At 38.5% G+C, this 27,697-nt stretch overlaps 3 protein-coding genes across 3 annotated transcripts in view; all 3 read left to right on the forward strand.

The window, feature by feature from the left end:
• Nucleotides 1-8,991, forward strand: part of LOC108570947 (SH3 and multiple ankyrin repeat domains protein 1) — a 43,844-nt gene extending 34,853 nt beyond the window's left edge. The window contains exons 7-16 of the mRNA XM_017932884.1: nt 1,453-2,188; nt 2,499-2,731; nt 3,446-3,622; nt 3,771-3,981; nt 4,323-4,524; nt 4,611-4,920; nt 5,019-5,212; nt 5,354-5,515; nt 6,725-7,025; nt 7,179-8,991. Of these exons, the coding sequence (XP_017788373.1) occupies nt 1,453-2,188; nt 2,499-2,731; nt 3,446-3,622; nt 3,771-3,981; nt 4,323-4,524; nt 4,611-4,920; nt 5,019-5,212; nt 5,354-5,515; nt 6,725-7,025; nt 7,179-8,389 (3,737 nt within the window). The 3' untranslated portion in view covers nt 8,390-8,991. The remainder of the gene's footprint in view (nt 1-1,452; nt 2,189-2,498; nt 2,732-3,445; nt 3,623-3,770; nt 3,982-4,322; nt 4,525-4,610; nt 4,921-5,018; nt 5,213-5,353; nt 5,516-6,724; nt 7,026-7,178) is intronic.
• Nucleotides 8,992-12,402: 3,411 nt separating this feature from the next.
• Nucleotides 12,403-18,012, forward strand: LOC108570979 (WD repeat-containing protein 19). Its single transcript, XM_017932920.1, has 19 exons — nt 12,403-12,417; nt 12,610-12,989; nt 13,070-13,280; nt 13,366-13,478; nt 13,547-13,964; nt 14,038-14,271; nt 14,355-14,480; nt 14,556-14,853; nt 14,919-15,117; nt 15,178-15,275; nt 15,360-15,642; nt 15,714-15,942; nt 16,000-16,252; nt 16,328-16,788; nt 16,860-16,956; nt 17,027-17,233; nt 17,307-17,593; nt 17,668-17,744; nt 17,807-18,012. Exons 1-19 carry the CDS (start codon nt 12,403-12,405, stop codon nt 17,931-17,933), a joined length of 4,113 nt encoding a protein of 1,370 aa, XP_017788409.1. The 3' UTR covers nt 17,934-18,012.
• A 1,267-nt stretch (nt 18,013-19,279) lies between these two features.
• On the forward strand, nt 19,280-20,969 carry LOC108570982 (membrane-associated progesterone receptor component 1-like). Its single transcript, XM_017932927.1, has 3 exons — nt 19,280-19,809; nt 20,238-20,390; nt 20,726-20,969. Exons 1-3 carry the CDS (start codon nt 19,476-19,478, stop codon nt 20,839-20,841), a joined length of 603 nt encoding a protein of 200 aa, XP_017788416.1. The 5' UTR covers nt 19,280-19,475; the 3' UTR covers nt 20,842-20,969.
• The last annotated feature ends 6,728 nt before the right edge of the window (nt 20,970-27,697 follow it).

Consider the following 27,697-nt stretch of genomic DNA (forward strand, 5'->3'; position numbering starts at 1 on the left):
GCGCGGTTTGTCTGATGAACGCGCTCTTCGATCGATCGCTCGCTGGAGGATCTTTTGTATAGCACGTTATAAATTTACCGCCTGGCATGTGCATGTACGTAGAGCTTCAATCTTCTTTTCTTTTTCTTTTCCTTTCTCTATTGTGTCCAAGAACAAACACGCTTCTTATGCGCTTGCCATCTCGTAGCGTAGTGCGAAGAGTAGATTAGAACTTAGCTGATTGGTGTAAATATATATATATATTTACGTACTTATATGAGAATTGTGCGTGTATCTGTGTCTGTGCTCTGTAACGAAGAAAAAAAGTACATGAAATTGTAAAAGTCTGGTGGGAGTATTTTTGGTGGTGATGGTCTTGTAAGACGTCGAGTATCTTTGTAACGATTTATTTACCTATACACACATACGTATATATATATAACGAAACGTAAGGACAGAACATTTGATTGCTTTTGAGTACCTACTAACGAAGCCGTATCTTTTTTGATCGTCGTCGAGCGACCTCGCTGCTCTTGGATTTATCTTGACGAATTCGTTTCTGAGGTCAGGCTGAAAATAAACGATCGAAGATCGAACGCGAGATACGATAAAAACAAAGAATCCGTGAGCATCGAGGTGGCTGGAAGAAGTTGATTTAGTACTGTTTGGTAGTTTCGACGTACTTTTGTGAGTTTACGTGTGCCGTCGTGGGCCACTGGAATTTTCAGTGGTGTTGAGAAAAGGGGAGTAGGACGAAAAGCTCGTTTGAATTTGACTAACTTGCGAGGAAAATCCGGCGGCCCAACGACGGTGAGACTTCGAGATCGCCGGTGCACATGCACAGTGTGTCCAAACCGGAAGTATAACGAAGTGGCACCCTGTAACCCTGGGCACACATTGTATCGTACAAAACAGATACAAGCAGTCGCGTGTCGAATGCGTGTGACTTTTGCGTGTGCTTCTCACCGCTTTCTTTTGTATAGAAGAGACTAACCAAAATCCAGAAAAAAAAAAAAAAGAAAAATCGTATTCGATCGTCGTTGTTCCTTCCAACGCATCTGGTATTAACACGCGACGTGATCCGCCGTGAGAGTAACACTTTGTGAGTGCGTGCGTGTGTGTGCTTGTAAGTTGGCTTGAAGGTAAAACGTCGAATGTTGCTCACACTATTCCGTTAAAGAAAAGCACCTAACCACGATGCGTATCTGCATCGTGGCCGAAAAGTAATAAGCACGCTCGACGAACACCCCGAGAGCACCTCGTTGAAAAAAAAAAGTTAAGTAAATTGGAGAAATCGTCTAATATACGCACACACGTCTAAGCCTCGATCGTGAGACGATCTCGGGAGATGAGAAAGAAAGAAAGACGGTCGCTCCAAGGAAGATGAAAGATGAGAGAGTACCCCTACGGAGCCTATCTTGTAAGGCTAAGTAATCCTTTCTTTACTTAACCTTGCAACCCTCGATTTTCCAGTACCGTTTAAAGGGCCGCCACGCTACAACCCTAAACGACGCTCGGTGGCGTTCGCCGGCACGTCGACGATGACCACGAGCTGTTCGGCCAGTAACTTGGGCACCCTGACCAGGATACCGTCCGCGGAACAACAACACGGTGGTTCTGGCTCTGGAAGCAGCAGCTCTGGAGCTTGTGGTACCCTGACCAGAACAATCTCTGTGGAGCAGTACACGTCGAGCATCAACTCGGTGACGAGAGTACCGTCCGCGGAGCAATACGCCACTGGTGGCAACCTGACCAACAGAGTACCGTCCACGGAACATCAGTATCCATCTACGGGTACGCTGAACCGAGTAGCACCGTCCGGAGAGCAATACGCCAGCCCAATTGTGACCGCGAGCGGTACCACCGTAACCACCAGGGTATCCACAGGAGAGCAATACTCTTCGAGCAGTGGTACACTGACCAGAGTACCGTCCACCGAGCAATATCCAACCGGTACGCTCACCAGAGTACCGTCCACTGAGCAGTACGCGAACAGAACATTGTCCACGGAGCAGTGTATCGCGAGGACGACGGAGAATCATCCGTCACACGCCAACCTCGCCAGAGTACCGTCCATCGAACCGAGCAGAACAGAGCTACAGAGAATACCGTCCGAGCAGCACGCCAGATCCACCGAGCAGAACGGTCATCAGCGGATTACACCGTCGGACTACCAGAGCCCCAATTCACTGAGGGATCCTAACGCGAGGTAAGCATAAACTGTCTTTGCGAGATCCCTCTTTGCAATTTGGGCACTTCTCGAAATCGTCCAACTTTCCCCTCTACTCCGTTCTCCATTCTACGCGGTCGATATCTCTCACTCGATTTCACCTTCCTTCGTGGTCTCTTCTTGCGTGTACGGTTGTTCCTGGACTTCCATCTACGATTTCGCGAACGAGCCGCGTGGGCAAGGGAGATTCAAGGGACAGACAAGCGTGAAGCAAAGACAATTTACGCTAATCTCGTGAGATTTAGTCGAAACGTTCGACGCCACTATACGAGTTCCGCTCCATTTCAAGATTACCACCAGCCAACGCGGAGAACTATCAGAACGTAAGAATGGAGGGGCTGACGAGGCTGCAAGAACACCGGCTCGAGCTTCAGCACCGTCTCGACATGCACAGAACGATGGAGATGCCGCCGTCGCCGTCGCCGAGCAGCAGGAGTCTAGCTCCTTTCAGCTCGGCGAGCTCGAGCCTATCCGAAGGCAGCAATCAACCGTCCGGCGAAGATTCCGCCAGCATCGTCACAGGTATACACATAAACACTGGTTTATTTTCCTCGGCTACTTAACACCACCCTCTGTCGCGTGGCGACAGAGAGAGAAAAATGGGGGAGGGAGGAGAAACGACGGCGAAAAATAGGCGAGAGAAGATTCACGTGAAATAAGGATCTTCCTTCTTCACCGTTCGAAGAGATCGTCCCCCCGATTCGATCTGATTCTCCGTTGTATGCGTTTTTGGGACACGATCGCGTGTCTCGCGAGGCGAACACGGATCGAGAGAGACACACACAACACAGGTGTATTTCTTTAGTTTGTTTAATTATATTTGGCGTGACTCGAACGTCCTCTCGAACCATCACCATCACAAAATGGTATACGCGAGCACATGGGCCACGGCAGCAGCACTCTCTCTCTGACTTTTGCCGCCTGTCCATTTCGATCACGTTTTCTTCTTCTCCGGGACGATGACGAAACAACAACAACACACACAAACACACACACGAGATAGAAAGCTCTATGTATTTCTTAGCGGATGTAACATCAGCAGCCTAACCTATAGACGTTTTTTCCTCACGAGCTCTCTCTCTCTCTCTCTCTCTCTCACTATATAGCTAGAGCGCCTCCTTAACTACGTTAAGAATCTAGCGTTGCATGACGTTCATCGCTCTAAGATTCGAACGATGCTCACACATGGAAAACAGCGTTTGCTCAAGGATCATCCTTGTTCGGCGAATTTTCTAGACAAGAGTCTCGGTGACACAGCCTCTGACGTGATTAGCGACAGTTCCGGCGTTGGAACATCCCAGTCGGACACGACCAACTCCCTGTCGATCCCTGGCACCACGGTTGTCTGCGTGGAGAGCTACAACAGCGGGATCCTCGGCCATTTGAACATCAATCAAGGGGACATCCTGGAAGGTACTGCGTTTAATCGCTGATAAATCCCGAACAACATAATGGGCAAAAACGCTCGTTTGAATTTCTGTTTTGTAGGGAGTCTTCGAGTATTAAGTATTCACTGATGGCAAAGGGTGTGTTTTCTTTTTGTTTCTTTATTTTTTAACAGTCACCGGAGCGACCGACTGCGGCCTTCTCGAGGGTGTGCTTCGAGGACAGGGCACAGGTCTGTTTCCGGCGCACTGCGTGCAAGAAGTCAGGCTCCGCCACACGAACATCCCGTTGGGCCCACAGCCTACCAGGGATGGCCGGAACAGAGTGTTGGGTCGCAGAGAATCGCAGCACAAGTATTTCGCTACAGCTCCCAGATTGAAGAAACCGTGAGTCTCCTCCTTGTCGAGTGTCTTCTGAATTGTTCGTGGAACGTTAGAGAACCAAATCAGAGATTTCAAGCTTTCGCGGCTGAGGCTTTCGGGTGTAAGCCGAACTGTCCAAGTTAATTGGAAAAATAATTCCACGTGGACACAGATTATACCCGAAAGCCTTGAACGGTAATAACTGTTAGAGAACCAGTTAGAGGAGAGATTTTTAACGACAGAGGTTGCGTCGGTTAATATCATTTCCTCTAGAACACGTCGTAGCCTTGAGTATAATAACGGAAAACGATCCAGCGTATACACACAGACCAGAGGTAACCGTTATTCAATTTAATGATCCTCAGAGTAACGTCTGAACCTCGTACAGTGGTACTGCACCGATCGAGAAAAGGTTTCGGCTTCGTGTTACGAGGTGCCAAGGCTACCTCGCCTCTCATGGAGTTGACGCCGTCGGCCAGGTATCCCGCCTTGCAGTACCTGGACGACGTCGATCAAGGAGGCGTGGCCGATCTGGCTGGTCTCAGAAAAGGGGATTTCCTTATCCAAGTAAAAGTCTTCTTCTTTTACCTTCCTCCACCTCTGATCTTCCATTTCCTCGAACGCTTCTTCGATCTCTTCTCTCTTGTTCGTAGATCAACGGCGAGGACGTAACAACCGCGTCCCACGAGCACGTAGTCGACTTGATCCGGAAATCCGGGGAGTTGGTCAGGATGACGGTGGTCTCACCGATGATCAGCCTTCCGAATTCGCAGTCCGCAGCTCTGCTGCCAACTAGTCAACCCGTTCAAAGACAGTACGCGACCCTTCCGCGCAAAGGTAACACAAACGTGGTGATTGGAGGCACGCTTGGTAGATCGCCAGCTCCTATGCCACCTCGAAGGGATCCTAAGACCACGCTGAGCGTCGGTAGGGCGAGAGCAAGATCTATGGTCGCTGGATTAGGTAAATTGCAATGAAATCGACACGCGATATCGGCTGATCGTCGAATCAAAAATGAGAAAGAAATGAAATATTTGTAATCGTTTCTTCGTGATAAGTAGAAGGTGGTGGAGAACGAGACGATCGCGACGAGATAACGTCGACAGGAGCGAAATCGAGTAGCGCTGAATCGATTCACCTTCCTCAGCAACCGTCTACAGGACCTAATACAGGACAAAACACGCCAGTACAGCCGAGAACGGCCAGTATTCGATCGAGACCAACCTCCAGTAGGATCACTGCCGCGGAACTGGAGGTAGATATGAGAACCACGCCCCGACTATGATATACCGTTGCTCGATCACCAACGATCCGCTTCTTCTTGTTCTCCTTGAATGGCACTCTGCTGCACGAACTGAAAACTGAGGCTTCAAGCTTTGTCCTTCCTTTCTTCCAGGAACTATTTCAGCGGCAGCAAGGTAGTACCAGTGGTCAGTACAGCTCGTCCATGATGAGCTCTCATTTTCAAACTGGTCAAGCTACCAAGTCGCATCCTTCCTCGCCTGCAAAGACCGGCAGGGTATACGCGAGCGTAGCGGAAATGAAACGCAAAGGCAAAGTAAGGAAACACTTCCCCCTTCGAGGTTCATTCGTATTACTCTCACATTTTCGTCTGCCTCTGTAGCTGGTGGTTTTATCGTTCTCTGTCGGCGTCCTCATATTTCCACCGGTCAAACTGTAGACACTTTTGCGGTGTTGCTGATAGCTGGTAGCCATTTATGCGGATACGCCGAACTCTGTCTTTTCTAAGGATTTCATCTGCGAAAAAGAAAAAAGAAAGAGAAATCTTTGGAATAGACTCTGTTACTTTAAACGACTAATCTAACACACTAACTCCCGCAATAGAGTAACTTGTTGGGTATAATTGTTTGTCATTACCGTAGAGCCCTTGTGTATCGTTGTTCGTGACCCGTTTGGTAGAAGTTCTCTCATCCCCGCGTTTAATTAGCCGCTGCCCACCCCACATCTCCTCCCCCGTTCTTTGTTTAACCGTTTATCGATATTCTCGTTCGACGCAAGAAGTTTCAAAGACTTTTTCAGAGAGGCTGAAAAGCTCCTCGATGCATGCTCTTTCCCCGGGGGGTAATGGTGGCTGTTTTTACGCATGTGTGTTATAGTTTTCTCGCAAGCCAGCACGAGTGTACGGAAAGGGGCGTTCCTGGTACGAGAGAGACAACGAGGACGACTTATATTACTGATCGAAAATACTTTGTTTCTAGCGCGTCCGTGACTTGCATGATTCCAGGTGACTAAGCCATTTGCTAATGAAAATCCGATGCTCGAAAGGGCATCGGATATCACCTTCAGCTTTTATGAACACGCCTCGCAGATCTAACCATGTGTATCCATGAAACGAACATTTTAATTACTTGGCTTTCACTTTTTGCATGACCGTGCGGTTTCCCTCCCTCCCAACCACCCACCAAACCCCTTCCCTCCACCATGCATAATCGCGTACCTTACACGCTTAAATGATATATGTATATCCAACTGGTTTATCCGGCGGATCTTGAATCTTCGCGAAACCGTCGATGCTGGTTTTTATCATACACCTAGAAAATAATTTCGAAGAAAAGAAAAGACGATCGATGAATAAACACAGCTTGATAAACGCGATTCGTCGAATTTCACCGAGAACTTTTGCGACAGTAGGTGCAAGCTATGTATATGCGTCCGCCTGTTGTTGTGTGTTTGTGAACGCTGTTCGATCACGATTCTTCACTCTCGTGCAACGTGTCCCAATGAGTAAATCGAAATCTGTTCACAGTCGAGCTCAAGAGTGCGATTCTTCGGCGGATTGGGCGGCGGTTCCGATCTTCATCGGGACTTCCACAGTACGCCGGACTTGAACGTGCAGGTGCAGTCGTCTATTTTAGCACCGAAAGGGCACAGAAGCCAGGAGGACGTGAACGCGTTGAACGGCAGAAACGGGCTTCCACCGCCGAACCATCCGCCGCCTCCGCCACCGGTCGGGCAAGTCGTCAAAGTAAACGTGGGCGCGAACGTGCCGGACGTAGTTACACCGGCTTCTGTATACGATAATATGGCTCATATACAGCAAGTCAAAGGTACCGTATATCGTCGGGATATTTACAAATTTTACGACCTATCGCGATAAATTTATCAAACGTTTCTATACAACTAGCTCCTATCACGACTGCCGTTTAAGCTTGCTCCACGAACGAGAGTAACCATGATTTCTTCTTTCCATTTCGACGTAGAATTGGCGGCCGTGACAGCAGAAGGAGGCTACGGAGTCATGTCGAGCTTCCGACCATCGAACAGCGCCAAGTTATACGCCTCACCGGAAGATATGAAGACTGTAGGATACCGTTCACGCAGTTTGCCAGCCCATACCACTCGCTGTCACGTTAGAAAGTCGCACAGCTTGCGTACAACTAACAACACCACGTTCAAACCGTTGAACAACCAACAGAACGTGAACAACACGGTGAGCAACAACAACCAGGTGAACAATAATCAGTCGGCGAACAACCAGTACGCGCAGCCTCTGAAAACGAACAGAAGTCACAGCACGGTTGGTATCAGAGAGAGGAAGAAGAAGGGTATCAGTACCAGTTCCTCCATCACGAATCTTTCGTCCGTGGCGAATAACAACAGCGGAAACACGGTAACGAACACAGCTCCGCCGATACCAGAGCCGGATTACAGTCTGTCCGAGTCGGAGAACGACGAGGGTGAGGAGGAAACGGACGACGATGTAGAGTCAGAGATCGCGAAAGAGCTCGAGAAAGCGGCTGCAAGAGAGAAGTTAGAATCAACCAGAGAAACGTCGGGTAACTCGAACACTTCTGGTTCGAGTTCGTCCGGTAGTAGTTCGTTGCCGCATTCCTTCAGCGTCGAAGAGATCCAAAAGGTGAGGACGCAGTTGAAGTCTTCGAAGAGCCATCCGAACGACTTTCTACTGCAACAGACCCAACAGTCTCTCGCCGAGGACGGTGACAACAGCTCGAGTGGAGTTAGCTCCGATCAGGATGTTCCGGTAGGTCCACCGACGGGTTTCGACGACACAGCAGCGAGAAATTTGGCGAACGAAGCCAGCCAACATCCGACTACCGTATTGTCAGTCAGCAGCGGTGAGAAAGAGGTGAATCCTAAGAGAACCAGTTACGGAGGCAGTGGATTGTTAACGAGACACGCGGTTAGTCTAGCTCAGCTACCGCCGCCGATAGAAGCGGACGCTGAAGAGCAGAGTAGCGACTTGTACGTACCACCACCGCCTGAATTCAACGCTGGACCATCAGCAGGGAACGGAGACGAGTTGGTGTTCGCTCCGCCGCCTCAGTTTAGCGACAACAAGCAACAGCAGCAGCAGCAACAACAGCAGAATCGCGTGAAGATAATCGGGGCGATACCGAAAGTTACCAACAATCAAGTGAAGGCTTCCGGCGGACGGTTGCATAACCAGTGAAGAGGAGGAGGAGGAGGAGGAAGAGTAGGAGAGAAGGATCGTTTGGTGAATGATCGCTGATGAACAGAGACGGTTTCGAGTCGCGTGATCGTGGATCACGATTTGCCAGAGTCAATTTAATCTTTCCATATTAACCTTTCTCCATCCGAGAGTAATTGTGTTTACGTAAAGACGCACAGCGTCGCGCGTGATCCGGACACCATTTTCTCCTGTTGTAGGAAACGATTTCTATGCGGAAACTCGCTCGATCGTTGAATGATGAAAAAAGAAAAGAAAAGAAATACATACGCGATTTTTTGCAATAAATTTTTTCACCGATTAAACGTTCCAGTCGGGGAGTTTTGTAAGGAACGAATGCGCGCGTCGTCTCTAATCACACAACTATCCATACACAGACAGGATATTCAGTGAATTTTTACCGTAAAACCCTAGAATACAGATCGTGTACGAATCGCAGATAACGTTAGAATTAAAGAAAAAGGAAAAAAAGAGAGGAAGAAAAGGCGTGCGTGCGATGCTTTCTATTTGCGGAGCGGTTTGCCTGCGTCCGTGAGCGTCGAACTCCTCCCGTAGCCGTCTCGTGGAATGGCCTAAGGGGTGAACGAGGGAAAAATAAAAGGATCCACAAGCCGTACTCTGTAGCTCGTAATTAGAAGGATGAGAGAAAGAGAATAAGAGTGCAAAAAAGAAAAAAAGAAAAAAGAGAGAAGAATAGTTCTGTGCAATGCACACGCGTGTCTCTGTGTGTATGAAACTGTAGAGAATGAATGTGTAGCGTATATCGGTTTGTTTTTCATGTTTCTATCGAACGTACGACGCGTGTTTAATACTTTTACATGTAAACGACCTTTACCCTTAAAGAAAACAAACAAACGCCATCAACTTCTCTCATTCCACCACGAAAAACTGATAGATATAAAAGAAGGCATTTTCGAGGAACTTAAAATGCATCGGAATACCAAAATCGTGTTTAAAACACGGACCAGGTGCGGCTGACCGAAACTCTCGTTCGGTACTTTTCTAGTATCGGTAGCAATTATCGAGAGGGCATCGATGCATAAATATGAAAAGAAAAAGAACGGAAGATGAAGAAGAAGAAGAAGAAGGAATCGAAGATGCCGGAGAACAGTGAGTTAGTTAGTAAAGCGCGCGTGCGCGTGCGTGGTTCAGTTCGATTACGTTTCTCTCGTGTTTTAGACACTGCTCAAGAGCCTAATTGCAAAGTTCTACTCACAAAGTCATTAGAGATTGTTTCTAGTTTGTAATAATGAGTAATAGCATTACGACGAGTATGAATTTATCTCTAAGCTCGTAATCGCGTTAATAGGGCCGCACTGTACTACGTTAACGCACCAACATTATTCAGCTTGTAAGATAGATCGTATTCCTTCCATTCGAGACACCAGCCTCCTGGGAGCCGCGAGATATCATCGCAGCTTTCACGATCTGTTTTCCCTTCACATGAAAAAAAAAAAAAAAGAAAAGAAAAGAGAAAAAAAGCGAGCGAGGGAGAGGGAGGGGGGGAGAGAGAGCGAGAGAGAGAGAGAGAGAATGAGAAAATGTTTATTCACGGTGAAGAAAATCACACGATAATCCTTGTTCTAGTTACATAATTTCGCTGTCGCGAGGAAAAATCAAAAAAAAAATAATACTTGATCCTTTTGCTCGAAACGAAGAGCAACCCGCGTTGATTTATCTTTGTATATAGTATATAACTGATCGGCATTAAAAAGAAACGACGAAAAATATATGATCTCGCGACTCTCGGTGACACTGATACATACTTGTACATATATACGGAACAACATTGCTACGTATTGAATATCTATAACGATGGAACGATTATTATCATCACTTTTATGATCACACACCGCGATAGCTCTAAGACGATATCCATGAAAGCAACGTCCTTCCTAATTATTGTTTCTATGCCTTTTCAAGTTAAATCATATTCATATACAAACAGTGAAGTATGATATTAAGTCAGCGCATGCTTGTTGGAAGCATAAATGAAACAAGTTTTCGAGTCGAAGGAAACAAAAAAAATAATGCATATAAAGATAAGTATTAAATGTTCCTTAAATATTTTATTGTTTGTTTTCGATCGGTGAAAAAAAAAAACGAAAACGAAAGATCGCTGATGCGTGTATATCGTTTAGAAAAGAAAAAAAAGAAACTTGATCGACTGGTTGATTCGGGTCAGTAAAGCAATATTGTACGCATTACAACGGCTCGTGTAATAATAAACCGTTTCAGAATAGAATTTTATCTTTGTTTGCGATCTTGAACGAATGGCATTGCCGGCTACACTGATTTCTTCGTGCACGTGTTCGCGCAAACTTTGTTGAAAACAGATGCATAAAAAAAAAAGAAAAGTTGAAAGATATACGTTGAGTTTACTGTGTCGCTGCACACAGTACGTAGTGAAAATGGTACATCCTATTTCTTGGATCATCCTAAAAAGTTTCCCAAGTTTTCCAATCGTTCGCGCCATTTTTTTTTTTTCTTTCTCGAAGAACATAACCCCGCTGAAATTCAATATTATCGCACGAAAGAAGGAAGAGAGATATTACGTTTCAGCGGAGTTTCCTTTTTTTTTTCTGCAAAGTAAACGATCGAAAACCGCGAGAAATTTTAGGATGACTCAAAAGTTACGACATTCCTGCCAAAACTAATTATAATAGTGTATAATATATCGAAATTTATGGAAGAGTTGACACTGCACTCACTTCTGGACAAATAACGCGTATGCGCTCTCCGTGATGTTGTATACTTTTCAATCTATCTGTTCCAAGTCGCTTTATCGAACTGTTTGAGAACATGTGATTACTATACAGTTTAAAATGCTTCGAGCTCGTGCGAGATTACATATTCGAAGGATATATTGTGCGATTTATCTGTGTCTTTAGAATTTGTTGCTGAACAAGCTTTTACCTCGTTATACGAGACGGTAGTACGTTCTGGTAGCTTATTCCAAAATAAAAAAAAAAAAAAACAAAAAAAAAAAAAAATGAAAAGTTACGCGTAGCTGCACTTGCATAATTATTTCTTCCTGAATGAAGACAGTATGCACGCACCATTTATGGTGACGAGGTACATAGAGGTTTTAAAATGATATTGAAAGAAACTAAATGAATTTATAAAAGCAACAAGCTGGATAGCCGAATAAAATTGTTGTTATCCAGATACAACGAATATATATTGCAACATTTTCTATTTTATTTATTAAAAAAACGAGTAAGCCTGAAATTCTCAAGCTTTCCATAATGTCACCATCGACGCATAATGTTTCTGTGGATCCTACCGGTAAAGTATTAATTACATGCAGTACTCGTACATACTCAGAGGCATGTACATACATATACACTATACGTTTGTCGATGCAAGGATGGTACATACGTCATTGTCATTTCGATCGTGAAAGAACGCAACTCAGACTGAACTTTAAATGCGCTTTCCACTGGAACCTGTCTTGCTACATCTGTTTTAGTCATTCATCCATATTCGATACATTTTTCTCTTTAATCTTAGTTATCCTGCGAATACCGTTAGTACCTTTTGTACTATAATTACTGTATTACGAGTTGCAAGATACGTGCAATTTTTCGACGATAAATAATAATCGATCATGTTCAAATAGTTACAGCATACTTTAATGATCCTTACTTGTCGCCTGTTTAATCGTTTTTTCAACCATTTCTTTTCCTTATTTACCAATTTACGTAGAAAAGAAAAACGTAAAATAAACTGCGCGTCATTTTAATTACGAAAAAAAAGTATAAGATACAGCGCTACCTATCGTTATCCATGGCAACAATCATGAACACAATTTGAAATTGATCGAGGCCTGTCTAAACATAAACAACATGGCGAATAAAAGGAATATAACGCTACTTATGAAAAAGATCATTTAGTAAATAATATTTTTCACTATGCGCCCTTATAACATTTGTAAATACAATTAGGCGATTCGCCTTACTGGTTGCATCGTCAGAAAAGTTTGATTTCGAAAAATGTCGACTGAAAAGGTAGGTTACATATTTATAGAGTCCTCACAAAAAATTCAATCTTTTTACTTAGTTGTTAAATTATAACGAAGAACGCGTAGAATTATTATTACTTAAACAGTTCGAACATACTTGTCTGTTCAAAATGAACGAGAGAGCAACAATTTTCATTTTGCTTATACCTATGTTTAACTGTCAAATTATTTGATACAGGTTCTTTATCAATTGTATCAACCTCATGGTTCTGGTACTGTGTTTATATCATGGCGCCCTGGTAATAGCACACATTTAGCAACTACTGGTTATGATTCCTCAGTTGCTATTTTTGACAGACAAGGTGACTTACAAGAACGTATTCAAATTGCTGGTTTATGCAGTGGTTTTGGATGGGATTCTGATGGAGACCTATTGGCCATTATATCACAAAATTCCTCTTCTATCACATTATGGGATGCAACAACTGGAAAAAAGTCACAAATAGATGCTGGTGTAAGAGATGGGTTGACATGTATGATATGGGCAAAAAGAACTTGCTTATTAGCAATAGGAACCCAGAAAGGAAATTTAGTACTTTATGATCATATAAATGCCAAGTATGGTATTACTATTTTTTAATATGGAACTTTTTTATAACATTGTATAAAAGTATATTGAGTCATGAATTAACATACAGGCGAATACCAATTCTGGGAAAACATAAAAAACGGATAACTTGTGGTGCATGGTCTTATGAGGGTCTCCTTGCTTTAGCCAGTGAAGACAAAGTTTTAACAATTAGTACAAGTGATGGAGATACTAGACGTGAGATACCACTTCAAGGTGATGCATCTGATATTCAGTTTAATGAGATGAAAATGGATCACAGAGTTGGGGGTGAAAATACAGTATGATTTCTTTGTCAAATATTCACTAATAAAATACAGTTACATGAATTTATATAAGATATTAATTTTTTTTATCGTTTTCTAGGTATCTCTTATTATTAGTAAAACTACTTTATTTCTGTATAATATCTTGGATCCAGAAAACCCTATTGAGTTAGCTTTCCAAAAACGTTATGGCCCTATTGTTACTTATAAATGGTGAGGTCGTACATTATGGAATAATTTAAATGTAATATTTTTTGTCTTTACTGCATACAAAATTTTAGGTATGGAGATGGATATATCTTAGTTGGTTTTGAAACTGGATATTTTACCGCAATATCTACACATATTAAAGAAGTTGGACAAGAATTATTTCAAATTAAAAATCATAAAGATTCTTTGACTGACTTAGCAATAAGCCAAGTAATAGGAAAAATTGCTACATGTGGAGATAATACTATAAAAATACATAATCTGCAAAATTTAGAAGAAACTGAAAAATTAATTACAATAAGCGGTGAAACTGGGATTAAAACAGTAGAATGGTCGATGGATGGTACAATGATAGCAGCTGTGACTTACAGTGGCAATGTTTTAGTCTATTTAATACAAATTCCAAAATTATTTAGCGTTTGCGGAAATAGAATTGCGCTACTTACTAGTTTAACAGAAGTAGCAGTCTATCTTTATACATTAGATAAGGTAGGAACCGCAACTGTAAAAGAAAATGTTAACAATATAAAACTACGTATAAATAATTAAAATTATTTTTCAGGAGAAGCCAGAACCAATAATAATTAACACTATAATAGAACCGTCGGTATTAGCAATAGGTCCCATGCATGCAGCAGTCGGATTAAATAACAGAGCATTGTTCTGGGACATATCTGAATCTCGCTATAATACTACAGTACACTTCGAAAGGGATTATCTGGCGACAATAGATAGTATACGATTGAATGAAACTTATGTATCTGTTTTATTTGATGGCAAATTACAGTTGCACTCGGTAACAAGTATATTAAAATGAATACAAATTTACATTAAAATATACTACGGAGTTGAATATGTATTAACATGTTATACTTGTAGATTAAAACGGATCAAACATTAACAAAGAAAGAAAAAGATACAAAAATGTTTCCAGACTTAAGTGCTGCAGACTTTAAAATAACGTGCCATGCTCTTACTGCAGATTTTTTGATCTATAGCAGTGATGTAAGTTATTTACCCACATATGTGGACACCCAAATATGTACAAGAAAGATTAACTTACGTTTATAATGTATTTAGATGGGCCACATAATCTATTTTTGCCTAGAAGTGTTTAATCAGAGTACAGAACATGTACACAATAACGGTATAAAGGACATCTATTTAGATGCAAATGGAACACAGTTGTGTTTCATAGACAATAAGTTTGACGCTTATATTTATAATCCTGTGCACGAAACTGTCGTGCAAATTCTCGATTGCCCGGACTGCATTGAAGGTGTAATTTGGGATCAAAATATTTTGGAGCGAAATATATTCGCTGTGTACAATAAAACTATCATTACTACATATATATTTGTAAAATATTTTATTGAAGGTAAGTAAAAAATTTAAAATAATACAATGGAAGTAAAACATATATATCAAATATTTTCGATTCAGGTACAAAAATTGTAAAAATTAATACAACAAAATTGCCATCTGAAACATTACCATTGTTGATCTATTCTGGGGAGTTGACATTAGGTACAATAAGTAAAAAATTAATTCAAATTACATTATCCTCTCACGAAGATATAGGAAATATCGTGGAAACTACAAAATTAAAAGAAGTATTACAAAATCAAATTCTTTGCAGAAGGTACACGCTTTAATTAATATTTAATTGTTAAATATAAGATACACATTCTTTCTATTTCAGATTTCAACAAGCATGGAACACGTGCGAAAAAATTAACGACAAAGAATCGTGGTTAAAATTAGGAGAGAGCGCGATTGCAAATTTAAATATTGACATTGGTAGATTTCAATGTTATTATTACTACAAAAAAATATATAAATTGTAAAAATATTTTATTTCTAAATAATTACTTACTACCGCAGCAATTCGAATCTATCGACACTTAGAAGATGCTTCTATGGTTTGGGCATTGCAAAACATGGAAAATATGGATGACTTGTCACTGTTATGTGGACATGCATGTATTTTACTCGGTGATTACAATCAGGCAGAAACATTTTTTTTACAATCATGTGAACCCGTACAAGCGTTGTATTTAAGAAGAGATTTAATGCAGTGGGAACAAGCATTGAATTTGGCACAAAAATTAAAGGCTGATGAAATTCCTTACATTGCTAGAGAATATGCCCAACAATTAGAATTTACGTAAGAAAACAAAATTGAATGTGCAAGTTATTTGTGATAAGTACATATTCAATTGCATGTTCTTTTTCTAGAGGTAATTATCCCAAAGCTTTGACAAACTACGAACGCGGATTGATGAATTCAAATAACGCATCTAACTCAAATATACAAAATCCGCATCACCGAAATCTTTGTCTTGCTGGTATTGCGAGAATGTCTATCAGATGTGGTGATAGTAGAAGGGGCGTGAGCATAGCTGTAGATAATGAAAGTTCAAGACAGTTACGAAAAGAGTGTGCAGAAATATTAGAATCAATGAAGGTATGTGTTATCGCATACATATGCTTCGTAGATATATCAATTTGACTACTGTTATAGCAATTTAATGAAGCTGCGTTACTATACGAAAAAGCTGAATATTTTGATAAAGCAGCGTCCGCTTATATAAAACTGAAAAATTGGCAGAAAGTGGGCCAACTTTTACCACAAATATCATCTGCTAAAATCAACATACAATATGCCAAAGCTAAAGAAATCGAAGGCAAATACGAGGAAGCAGCAAAAGCATATGAGACTGCAAAAGATTTTGAAAACATAATTAGAATTAATCTAGAATATTTAAACAATCCTGGTAATATAATTATTATTCACACATCGTATGTAGAACATTAAATGTCATCTGAAAAATACCTTTTTATAATTATAGCACGAAGCGTCGAAGTGGTACAACAAACTAAAAGTATAGAAGGAGCTAAAATGGTTGCAAAATACTTTCAGAAAATGAATGATTATAATTCAGCAATCAAATTCTTAATTTTATCGAATTGTCATGAAGAAGCTTTCCAACTGGCTAATCAGCATGGAAAAATGGAATTGTATGGGGAAATCTTAATAAATACAATTGATGACAGCAATGCACGAAAAGAAGACTTCCAAAGTCTTGCAATGCATTTCGAAAATCAGAAAAATAATTTTTTGGCAGGAAAATATTACTTCCATGCTAAAGAGTATCAAAAAGCATTACGACATTTATTAAAAGCTGCACAATTAGTATCAGACGAAAATGAAGTCCTTTCATTGGCCATTGATACAGTTGCTTCTTCAAAAGAGGACAAGTTAGCAAATCAACTGATAGATTTCTTATTGGGTGGGGATGGATTACCAAAGGTAATAGTATCTTTATTGGCAATATGCTGCGATATATTCATTTGATCCAGAGATATTTATATTTTATACAGGATCCGAAATATCTATTCCGCTTGTACATGGCCAGAAAGCAGTACAAAGAAGCCGCAAAAACGGCAATCATAATTGCAAATGAAGAACAAATAAATGGTATATTTTATAATACTTATCTCTCTAATTTTAAGATGTCATTTGTAATACGCAGTAAATTACTTTGCAGGAAATTATAGAAATGCTCATGATGTTCTGTTTGCCATGTACCAAGAATTAAAAAGGAATAAGATCAATATACCTTTAGAGATGCAAAATAACTTAAGACTTTTACATTCGTATATTCTTGTTAGGCTTCATGTAAAGAAGAATGATCATTTACGCGGTGCTCGTATGTTAATAAGAGTAGCCAGTGATATCTCGAAATTTCCATCACGTTAGTAAATAATATTTAAAAGTTTGAAGTATAAAAAATACTATAAAATATTTGAAGGGAAATATTATTTTAGATATCGTTCCAATTTTGACTTCTACTGTAATAGAATGTCAAAGATCTGGATTGAAATATGCCGCATTTAATTTTGCTGCTATGTTAATGCGACCAGAATATAGAAGTCACATTGATGCCAAGTATAGTAAAAAAATTGAAGCAATTGTAAGAAAGCCGCCGAAATCGAAAGATAGTGAAATTGAAGATGAACCTTTAACTCCTTGTCCATATTGCAAGAGTAAACTCCCAGAAACAGAAATTACTTGTGATAAATGCAAAAATACAATACCTTTCTGTATAGCTACAGTTAGTTCCTTGTAGCATATTTATTTACTTTGAAATTTATTATATTGTGTTTTAATCTTCGTAATGATTTTTAGGGTCGTCATATCCTTGAAGACGATTTTACAGCATGCCCACAATGTGATTTTCCTGCTATAAGAAGTGAATTTTTAAGGTATGTGTATTATCTTATCTTAAAGATAATGTACATAACTATTGTATTTTCTAATGTATTAGGATCATTGAATCCGAAGAAACATGTCCAATGTGTTCGGAAAAAGTAGATGTTAACATGGTTTCATCGATCCTTAACATCCGTCCGTATCTTGATTTTCAAGAAGGAAAAACTTCGGCGAAAACTTAAGCACTTTCAGTTATAACTTAGCAGATGTTTAAGAGATAGAAGTGTTGAATTATCTTTATGAAACGGTGCCGTCCAATATGAGTACAACGCAGTCAAGTACAAGTAGCTTATTATGTAATTTCATAGAGTATTTATAAAACTTGTGCACAAATCAAATAATGCTCATGCATGGAAATATCAACTGTATGTAGATATTATCGTCAATAAACTAGTCTCAAGCAATTACGATTGATTCGATTCCCCTACCACTGTGGTATCTATATCATACAATTTACTAGTAACACAAGTTACAGAATTGTTTGTTGAGTTTTATTCAATTCTGCATCATTGTAGTTCATTGAATCGAATACAATATCAAGTAAACGAACAATTTTATGTACAGGAATTTTATAAGCATTGGTGAAGACATAGCAAAAAATAAAAGCGACACCTAACGTAGTAGACTTCAATTAAAACCTAACTTATCAAGATTCTTGCACACAAGTACACGAATTCATGTACAAGAAAAATGACAACATGGCATGACTTTGAAAAATTGAACGGAATAATGATATGCTGAAATTTCTGTAATATTCGATTCTCAATAGACCGAAGCAAATCTTTTTATACTTTTTTTTTTCTAACATGAAGTTTAATGCAATATTCCCAATCCTATAGAAAATTAACTTGATTATGTTGATTTAGTTAAAACAAGACAGATTGCAAATAGTGATTCCTGATGGATTTCATTCTTATAGGTATTTTATTGAAAACTATCATTCTTATAAAACAACCTCGAAATTGTTCTAACAGTAAAATTCAATTTTTTGGGCAAATTGAAAATATATATTAATTAATTTATATTAAAAACAACGAATAATTTTATATTCTTCTTACATCGATTAATTATAGCGATATTTTAAAGAATAAGATTCAATAAAAATCCATCTAAAAAATCACAATTTTCCACTTGCAAAATTTTAATACGACGCATTTACACGCATGTGCCGTATATGCAATTTATATTTGTGTGTTGTATTAGAAATTTCACACGAAGTATGATAAAATGTATTATCAGGATTAATATTAAAATGTTTGTAACCTACTTTTAACTTGAATATCAGTGATAATAAAATTTCCAAAATTACGTATCTGTAATTACAAATTCTCTTTAACGATTAGATTTTATAAAATACAAATTAAATTGTCAAAATATTATGTTTTTACATAAATAGATATTATTATTTTGACTAGTATTGCGTCAAACAAATAAAAAACTTATACGGTTCCCTGTATGCAACTTAGTAGTGGGGTTGTGCATGTCAAAGCACATAATCATATCAGTGTAGGTTTCAGTGTAGCCAGCACCGGTATGTAAGCAGTACGTGTTTGGGATTGTACGCGAATTGTTTAAGCGGTATATTTAAAAGATACTAAGTCATTTTTTCGTGGGACCATTTTGCATTTTTCTTGAAACATTTAATACGTCCGTAACACGAAGTTAATCGATATTAAACAAGAAATATCGTCTTATTCTTCATCGCTCGAGAGCTGGTGGTCAAAATGGCGGAAAAGAATGACTCGCCGGGTTCCACCTCAACTTCTAGTGGGCAAGAAGGCCAGCAACTGCTTTCAAGTTTCATTGCTGAAATTATAAAGAGTCCGATAAATCTCATTTTAGTAGGCGTAATTGCCATGTTGGTTTATAAAATTGTTAAAAGCAAAACAAAAATAGAAGAGCCCGTAGAAGAAATAAAGAAGCTGCCAAAGTTGCGACGTGATTTTACTCTCGAAGAATTGAAAAAGTACGATGGTACGGGACCAGATGGACGAATATTAGTTGCTGTGAACGGCACCGTTTACGACTGTACTCGCGGTGCCCATTTCTACGGCCCTAGTAAGCGATCAACCACTCCCATGAGTTATCATTTTACATGATTGTTGCAGCATTTTTGCGTCTCGTAGAATTTCAATGTCGGATATAAAACCACTTTGTAATTACGACTTTTCGCTAACTTTTCTAAACTCTCAACGTTCTTAATTAGCTTACAAGTGATTCCAACCGACTACCGGTTATCACCAGCCTCGGCTTGAGTAAAAATAAATTTGCAAACATCACGAGATCGTGATAATTAAGAAAGTTATAGTATAACAATATGTTGATAACTGCCGCCGTGCATAATGTGTATATAATCTTTAATTTTTTTTTGAATTACCTGAAGTATATTAAAAATGTTAATGTAACGAAACTATAAATGTTTCTGAGTTGTTTAAAATTGCATTAATATACACGTGTTGTTAAATTTCTTATTAATTTTGTTACAGAAGGAACATATTCAACATTTGGTGGCAAAGATGCTAGCAGAGCCTTAGCAACATTTTCAGCAACAGTGCAACCACAAGAGGGACATGATGATCTAAGTGACTTGGATAGTGATCAGATGGAGTCTATGAGAGAATGGGAAGAACAATTTAAAGGCAATTATTTATTCAAATATATTTCTTTGGTTTTTCAGGGATGAATAGTATGAACATTGTAGTTAGCTATTCTTATTAAAATGATATTTGCATTTAAAAAAAAAAGTCTCAACAAGTAATATTGAAGTAAGATATATTGAAATATTGAAGAAAATGTTTTTAAAATTTCATTGTTTTAATGTTAATATATGTACCATTAGTCAAAGTAAGTTACATTTTAATTTATATATTTTAAGATCAAAGTGCAATGTTTTACACACAGTCTAATAATATAAGGAATTAGAACATGTGCTACTAGAATAATTGCATTATTTCCATAATTTTTCTTGTTTTAGAAAAATATGACGTTGTGGGAAAATTATTGAAACCTGGTCAAGTACCTACAAATTATTCAGATGAAGAAGATGAAGGTAGTCAACAAGAGAATGAAACAAAATCCAAAAATGAATGATTTCTTGATTACACATCAAATGCCAAACAGTTTCAAAAGGATAATGCGCACACACCACCAATGGAACTCTTAAAATCGTGGCTCATGAATATATTTATGGACATCCATCTGGATATTTTACTACATCATACCGATATTAAAAACTAAAGTGGTATCTTTTGATCAATTTAAAAGTATATAAATGTTCAAAACTGGTGTTATGTGTGAAGACTTTTTTTGAGTATCCAATTTTTCAATCATCAAGGGTACTCTATAGTATAATGTTTTTATATATGTACAAAAGATTTCTTACAGATTCTTAAAGCTGGCACTAGACATAAGACTGAGAACTTTTGAGCTATATTCCATTATTAAATATCTTTGTTTATATTATCATTCACGTTTTGCCACATAGCATTTGGTACATATAATATATGTATTTGGTATCTGTAAACTTTAATAAAATGGTGTTATATATTTGACATGAATTTGAAGTTTAATACTAAGTTAATGCAGTACTCTGCATATTTATGTTATAAAAGCAGAAAATATTTCTTAACATAAAAACATTATGCTTTCTAAAAACAAAATGATACCATCTTGAACAATGAACAACTTGAGTTGATACTTAGCTAGATTTATCTTGAACTAAACCAAAAACTGAGGAAAAAAATTTGGAAACGTTCAATACAAATCAAGCATCAGAGTCCCAATACTGAAAGATTTTTTATACAAAGTTGTATTAAAATTCCATTTGAAAGTTTGTAAAGAGTGGTAACCGTTTACTAGTCCTTTTTATATAAATAGAAATGGGAATATATTCTGTAAAACTTATTGTAAATTTTAATGCGCCATATAAATTGTTATTGTTTGAAAATGGGGACTTCTTGAAAGTTGCTAATATTTGCAGCACTGTATGTATCGCAACAAATTCCTTATTACTGTATAATTATTTATCAAATACTTCTAAATTAAAATAAAGTAACAACCTGCTTTCATTTGAACATATAGAAAAATACGTTACATAATTTTAAAATGCATGCATTTTTTAAACGTCACAATTATTTGCGCAATTGGTCCTATTTGAACTAATAATTTAATTAGTACCGTGTTTATAATAAAACAATATTTGTAGTTAATACAAATTGAGCTATATTATTAACTTGAATTTTCTTAATATCTTAAAACTGCATTGTTAAACAGAATAACATTTATTAATTATATAATAAAAGTGTTGTTAATACAAAGAGCTGTTTAATGAAATCAAACTTGTTTAGTTTATGTAAAAGAAAATTGCACCGCTATTTTCATCGATCTATAAATTGCTATGAAAAGAAAAAACATTTTACTGTAATTTATATAAAAATTTATGTATAATTCGTTAAAACTTAATGTGTGAATGATACTGTATTATACATGCATTTATGTTGCAGAGCTTTCAATTTAGATATACCAAGTTAACTCTGTATCATTCCCACAGGAAAGAAATATCTGTAATTTGTTTTGTAACAATCTTAAATTATGAATACTTTGTATTTGTATGCAATGATCGTTTTTTGAAATTTTAATTTGAAAGAGCAATCTTATTAAAGGAACGGCATTTCTTTATGTAATACGTACAGATCATATCTACTGAATCTCTTTCAGTGATATAGTCATAACATAATAATGAGTTTTTTGCATACATTCGCATCGCTAATTTTATTAATATTCCACTCTCTAAATAACAAAAAAACATATGCATATTTTTATATATTTGTCACTCTAATTCGTACAAAAATGTTTTGCTCAGATTGAAACTTTAATCAAGTACTCGACCAAATTAAATAAAGTTTACTGTATACAAACATGCCTTACATTTTTACGTATTGTATATGTGATTTATTAATTATTAACGAAGTGTTTTATTCCTATGACTATTTCAAGATAATTTGTTTGAAATGTTACTTCATATCCACGTGTATTGTGCGTTTTTCATTAAATGAAACATTCAAAAATTGATATGATCGTATGTTAATTATTACAGATACCGATAAATTGAAATCTTATGTAAGATTATTTATAAAAAATGTTATGCATTGGTATTGAAATGTACTTTCTATTATTATCGAAGAGCGAGTGGACAGTTTGTAAGGTGCAGGTTTGGGTAACCTACTATTATATACGATACCAAAAGAAGATATTAATTCTTGATTGTATCTAAAAAAAATACCGTTCCTTTCAAACAAGTCCTTTCACTCATTTGTACTTAATTTACCCCACCCCCTTGTGTGGTGTATTTCTTGGTTATTCTAAGCAGTGAAAGCATGTAATTGGTTTTCATAAATTGAATGCATTATGTATATGATGTTATTGTTCATCTGTTAAACGTTCAATGAACAGTTCACAGAAAAATGTACGAAGTAACGGTTTTAATTTCGTGTGTATTGTTCAAAGTTGTTTTTACTATAATAAAAGTTCAATTTTATTTTATCAATATACTGACATGAAATGGTATTATAAAAGGTCCATTGAATACATAAGTAATAGTTTGCAACAATATTTCGAATTTGTAACACGATATGTGTACTTACGTACCATTTCGTATAGGGTTGTTTCGCATAAAGACGAGAAAGAAATTTTCTTTCTTTTAATTAAAATTTTTAACAAGTAATTTTTTTCTAAAATGTAAAAAAAAAAAACAAAAAGTGAATTCATTTATTTATAAAAATTAACAATACGTTTTATCAATTGCATCACACTAAAAATACAAAATAATTTATTGTTTTAATAAAAGGTCTAATTAAAGTAACGAAGAATAGGATAATTACTCAAAGAGTATATTTTCTCACGTACGGTTCATATTGGTTCCGTTAAGCGCTATGAAACCAAAGTTTCAATACTGTGTACTTAAAACATGTTTTCTTCTTGTAAAGAAGAAAGGTATTCTCGATGCATCCTCGAGACGGATATTCAAGCATGGCAAGGGTCTTTGATTTACGATCGTAAGTTGGCTGGACGTTTATCTCAAGTTGTTAGTAGTCTTTTTTGGAAGGAATGACGTTGAAACGATTTGAACACAATCGACCTTGCTTCTCTAACTCATGGTAATTGTTGAGTTACTTTAAATAGATGTACAACTTAAATTCTCTTTTTCGGTGGCTCTATGTCATTGTATTAAAGTAAAACCCCAGCTTAATACTTATAAAAAATACTTACCGTCGATTGTTCGGCTTTTTATTGTTACTATTCGTTTTTGTAACTGTATAAAAAAAAAATATTAGTAATGCAACTCGTGAAAGAGGTAAGCGTTGTTTAAATTTTCAGTAAGAGAAATTACGAACAGTACCGGCTATCGGAATTCAAGAAATGACCTTGCTTCTTTAACCCATTATAATTACTTTGTTACACGGGTAAGTACATAATCAATAGATTAACATTGAGTAACCAAAACTTTTGCGTCGATTAATCGAAAAAGAAAGCATACTTCCCTGCACCTTAACGTACTTTTAAAATTGATCTTTATAGAAGTATTTTATTAATATTAGTACGTACGTTAAGTCAAATTTGTAATTATTACAAATAATATGGGATAGAATCGTGTCGTATCGACGGTAAGATTACGAAAACTGCGTCCGTTATCATGGTAGACAACGACGGTGATATCAGTGACTCAAGCTTGCGTGAAAATAGCCCATTCGGTTTGTAATAATCGAAATGCAACACTAATATCCATTAATCCGTATTGCTCACTTCGAATCGATTTTTTTAAACAGATTAATGTGCTAGCCAATATTAGAGATCGGTCAATGCACCTTTCATAGATATTTTTATTTCCACTCCGTCATAGAAACATACGATCGGTGTACGCAGTTACACGGAATACCGTAATCTTATGGTAACCGACTATTTTCTTGCATTATGAAACGCTATAAAAATAATATAATGACAAATCAATCGTCAATTGTGCCTAATTAAACCATAAATTGCGAAGAAAAAATCTAATAGGATAGTATCGTTAAACACTGCAGCGTTTTGTCTAGTGAGCAGTTACGTAACACTCATATAAAGACTATCAACAGATTTTCATGATTTCTTTTTATCTACCGTAATTTCCTTCTTTCTGTCCGTATACAGAACCCTTTTGAAAAATCCTTCGGTAACGATACTTAGTTCGAAAGTACGGAACATCTTTGTACGTATCTGAATGAATCGAGAAAATATTCGAAAGATTACAACATACGAGATACATCTGGTAGTTCGGAAACGTATCTTAACCCAAAACTAGGAACGATAATGAATATTCGATATCGTAAAAATTCCTATAAAGAAACATTCATCGTACATGTACGTGTTACTAAGAGATTATCCAAGGAATTATAAGATCGCATAGTTGAAGAGAATAACGCGAAGCAAATGACTAGTAACACTCCACAAAGAGCCGCTGTCACTGAGATGGGTGGCTAGGTGGCTGCTGCCACGCCGTCATCCAGTTCCCGTCCCATTTCCAATACTCCCTCTTCTCGCGTACACCTCTTTCTTTACACAATTCTCTGTATCTGATACTATCACGCACGCGCGCACGCGCGCACGACAAACGCATACTGAAAGAGCGAGAAATAGAGAGCGAGAAAGAAAGGTGGAGGAAAAGGGAGATGGAAGCAAGTTCACGCACATTATATGCGTGCAGCGAGTCGCGTGCCGTTCGCACCTATCCACGAGTCAGATTCTCTTTCTCGAAGAGAGGACGTACTGCGCAACGCAATCTCCCCACCTTCTATGCATTCTTCCTTTTAACCTGTCGATCGAGAAATCCCTGGCCATCTTGTAACAACATCCCTTTGACATTCTTAACTCTCTAAATGCACTAGCAAGCACGATTTTCAATGCTTTTTTTCCCGATGTTCATAGTAACACAGTACGACTGTATACGGATCTTTGTTAGAAAAAGACATATAAGTTTCGATTGTTCGTTACGAACATAATTGAGCGAATACGTTTGTAATTAAAAAGAGAAAGTAATGTGATGATTGATGTGAATGGATGTATGTAATTTATATATTTCAATCGGCGAGAATCATATGAAAAAATTTTTGAAGGTTAATGTTTCCAACTTTGTATCGAAACGAATATTTTCAATCATAATTTTACAAGAATAATACACGAGATATTATCTATCAACTACTGTACGAAAATTCCTACGATATTTATGAATATAATAATGACCCGATCGATAATATTACATAACACTAGCAAAAATTTTGAAGATCATTTTAAGCAGGCACAATTAGTTGTATAATTGAACGTATTGTAAATCATCAATTTTATTTAAACAAAGACGTCACGTACGTAGAATATACAGTACATACGACGTTTGCAAACGTTTTACTTACGGTGCACTATAATGAATGTTACGAGGTTTATACCTAATATATAGGCATATAATAAAATAATGGTTAAGGTATATATACATAGCATAATGTACAGGACAAAGGTTTCAATGAATTTATCTTGAAAATACAAAATAGCAAATCGCGCGAACCACTGTCTCGATGTTTTCCGGCAACAGAAAACAATTAGGCTAGGCTCTTTTTCAGTTTATCAAAATCTAAACACCACTGAAGCGTAGTATAGCGTGATATATTATTAAAAGTATCCTGCCATGTAAATCGTGTAGCTAAACTTTCCTACGAACGGACCGTCCTACCAATAAATGAATTTAATTCAAAGAGCGTCTTACAACCACTATGCAAGACCGGCCTTTATCAAATGGCGGCAGAGGAATAAACGAAATTCTCGTGGCTGTTGGGCCGGCGGCGTGAACATAACCACGGCGTTCGTGGCCTCGCAGCAGCTCGACCAATCGCGAGGCATAGTGGAGTCACGTGACGATACGGGCCAATCAAACGGTCAGTCTACTGTCACGGCAACTATACGGAGCCAGTCGGACATTTTCTGACAAGCGTAGAAAAACTTCTCGTCAACAGCAGCCGCCATTTTACGTTAGCCGATACTCGTGCGGTGCGGAACTCTCGCGATCGCTTTTCCCGAGCGAATTTCTGTGGCGCGCGGTGGCCGCCCCGGAGCCGACTCATTTGATCGTCTTCGCCTCCTGGCGTCCGTGATTGCCTCGAATGTGTGGGGAAAGCGAGCCGCGTCCGCGGTGATCGTTCGCGCGCCCCGTGTCGCAGTGTGCCAAGGCGAGAGAAGAGGAGAGGAAGATGGTGCCAGCGGGCCTCGAGAGCGATATCGTTGCTGCGAGGTAGCGCCGTGCGCGCAGCCAGTCCGCCACACTCGAGTGTTTGACGAGTCGTGTGCGACCGACTAAACCGAATATAACGTGAGGACTCGTTCGGTGGTGTGTAGTGCATTTAGCCTAAGTGGTGACTCCTCGGTGATTGCGATACTGATAGTTCTGTTAACTTCTCGGCCTGTCCCGTCCACGCGCGAGTGGCCCTTGCGCCCGTCTCGAAAAATTTACTGTGTGTGTGGGCTTTAGCGCGGGGTTCGACGTACCCCCGACGATGCCCAATGGTTGATCGTGTACCGAAGCGTGCTCGGGGACGCTCCACGCGCCGCGGTTCTCATTGTTATTGTCATGCCTGCGAATATGCTAAGAAGATCTTGGTGAATTTTTGCGGCTTCACCGACAAGGAGGAAGCAGCACCAGTAGCAGCGGTAACAGCATCAGCATCAGCAGCACCAGCAGCGATCTTCTAGTAGCGTAGTGCAGCGTTTCGCCCGTGTGTGTACCCGTGTATCCGTGCCTGCGTGCGTGCCTGCCTGCGTGCGTGCGTGCGTGCGGTCGTCCCGACTTGCTGCCGCCGCCGCCGCCGCTTACTTTGCTACCGAGAGTAAACAGCCTGAAAGAAGAAATAATTAACCCTGAAAAGAAACC

Source organism: Habropoda laboriosa, unplaced genomic scaffold (genome assembly GCF_001263275.1).
Source record: "Habropoda laboriosa isolate 0110345459 unplaced genomic scaffold, ASM126327v1 scaffold88, whole genome shotgun sequence".
Lineage (NCBI taxonomy): Eukaryota > Metazoa > Arthropoda > Insecta > Hymenoptera > Apidae > Habropoda > Habropoda laboriosa.

Excerpts from the sequence above, each read along its gene's own strand:
- LOC108570979 (XM_017932920.1), top strand. Across the intron at positions 15,943-15,999 it reads AAATATTAGAATCAATGAAG|CAATTTAATGAAGCTGCGTT; the intron begins GTATGTGTTATC and ends CTACTGTTATAG. Across the intron at positions 17,594-17,667 it reads TACCTTTCTGTATAGCTACA|GGTCGTCATATCCTTGAAGA; the intron begins GTTAGTTCCTTG and ends AATGATTTTTAG.
- LOC108570982 (XM_017932927.1), top strand. The coding sequence starts at position 19,476 with ATGGCGGAAAAGAATGACTCGCCGGGTTCCACCTCAACTTCTAGTGGG. Across the intron at positions 19,810-20,237 it reads TGCCCATTTCTACGGCCCTA|AAGGAACATATTCAACATTT; the intron begins GTAAGCGATCAA and ends ATTTTGTTACAG. Across the intron at positions 20,391-20,725 it reads ATGGGAAGAACAATTTAAAG|AAAAATATGACGTTGTGGGA; the intron begins GCAATTATTTAT and ends TTCTTGTTTTAG.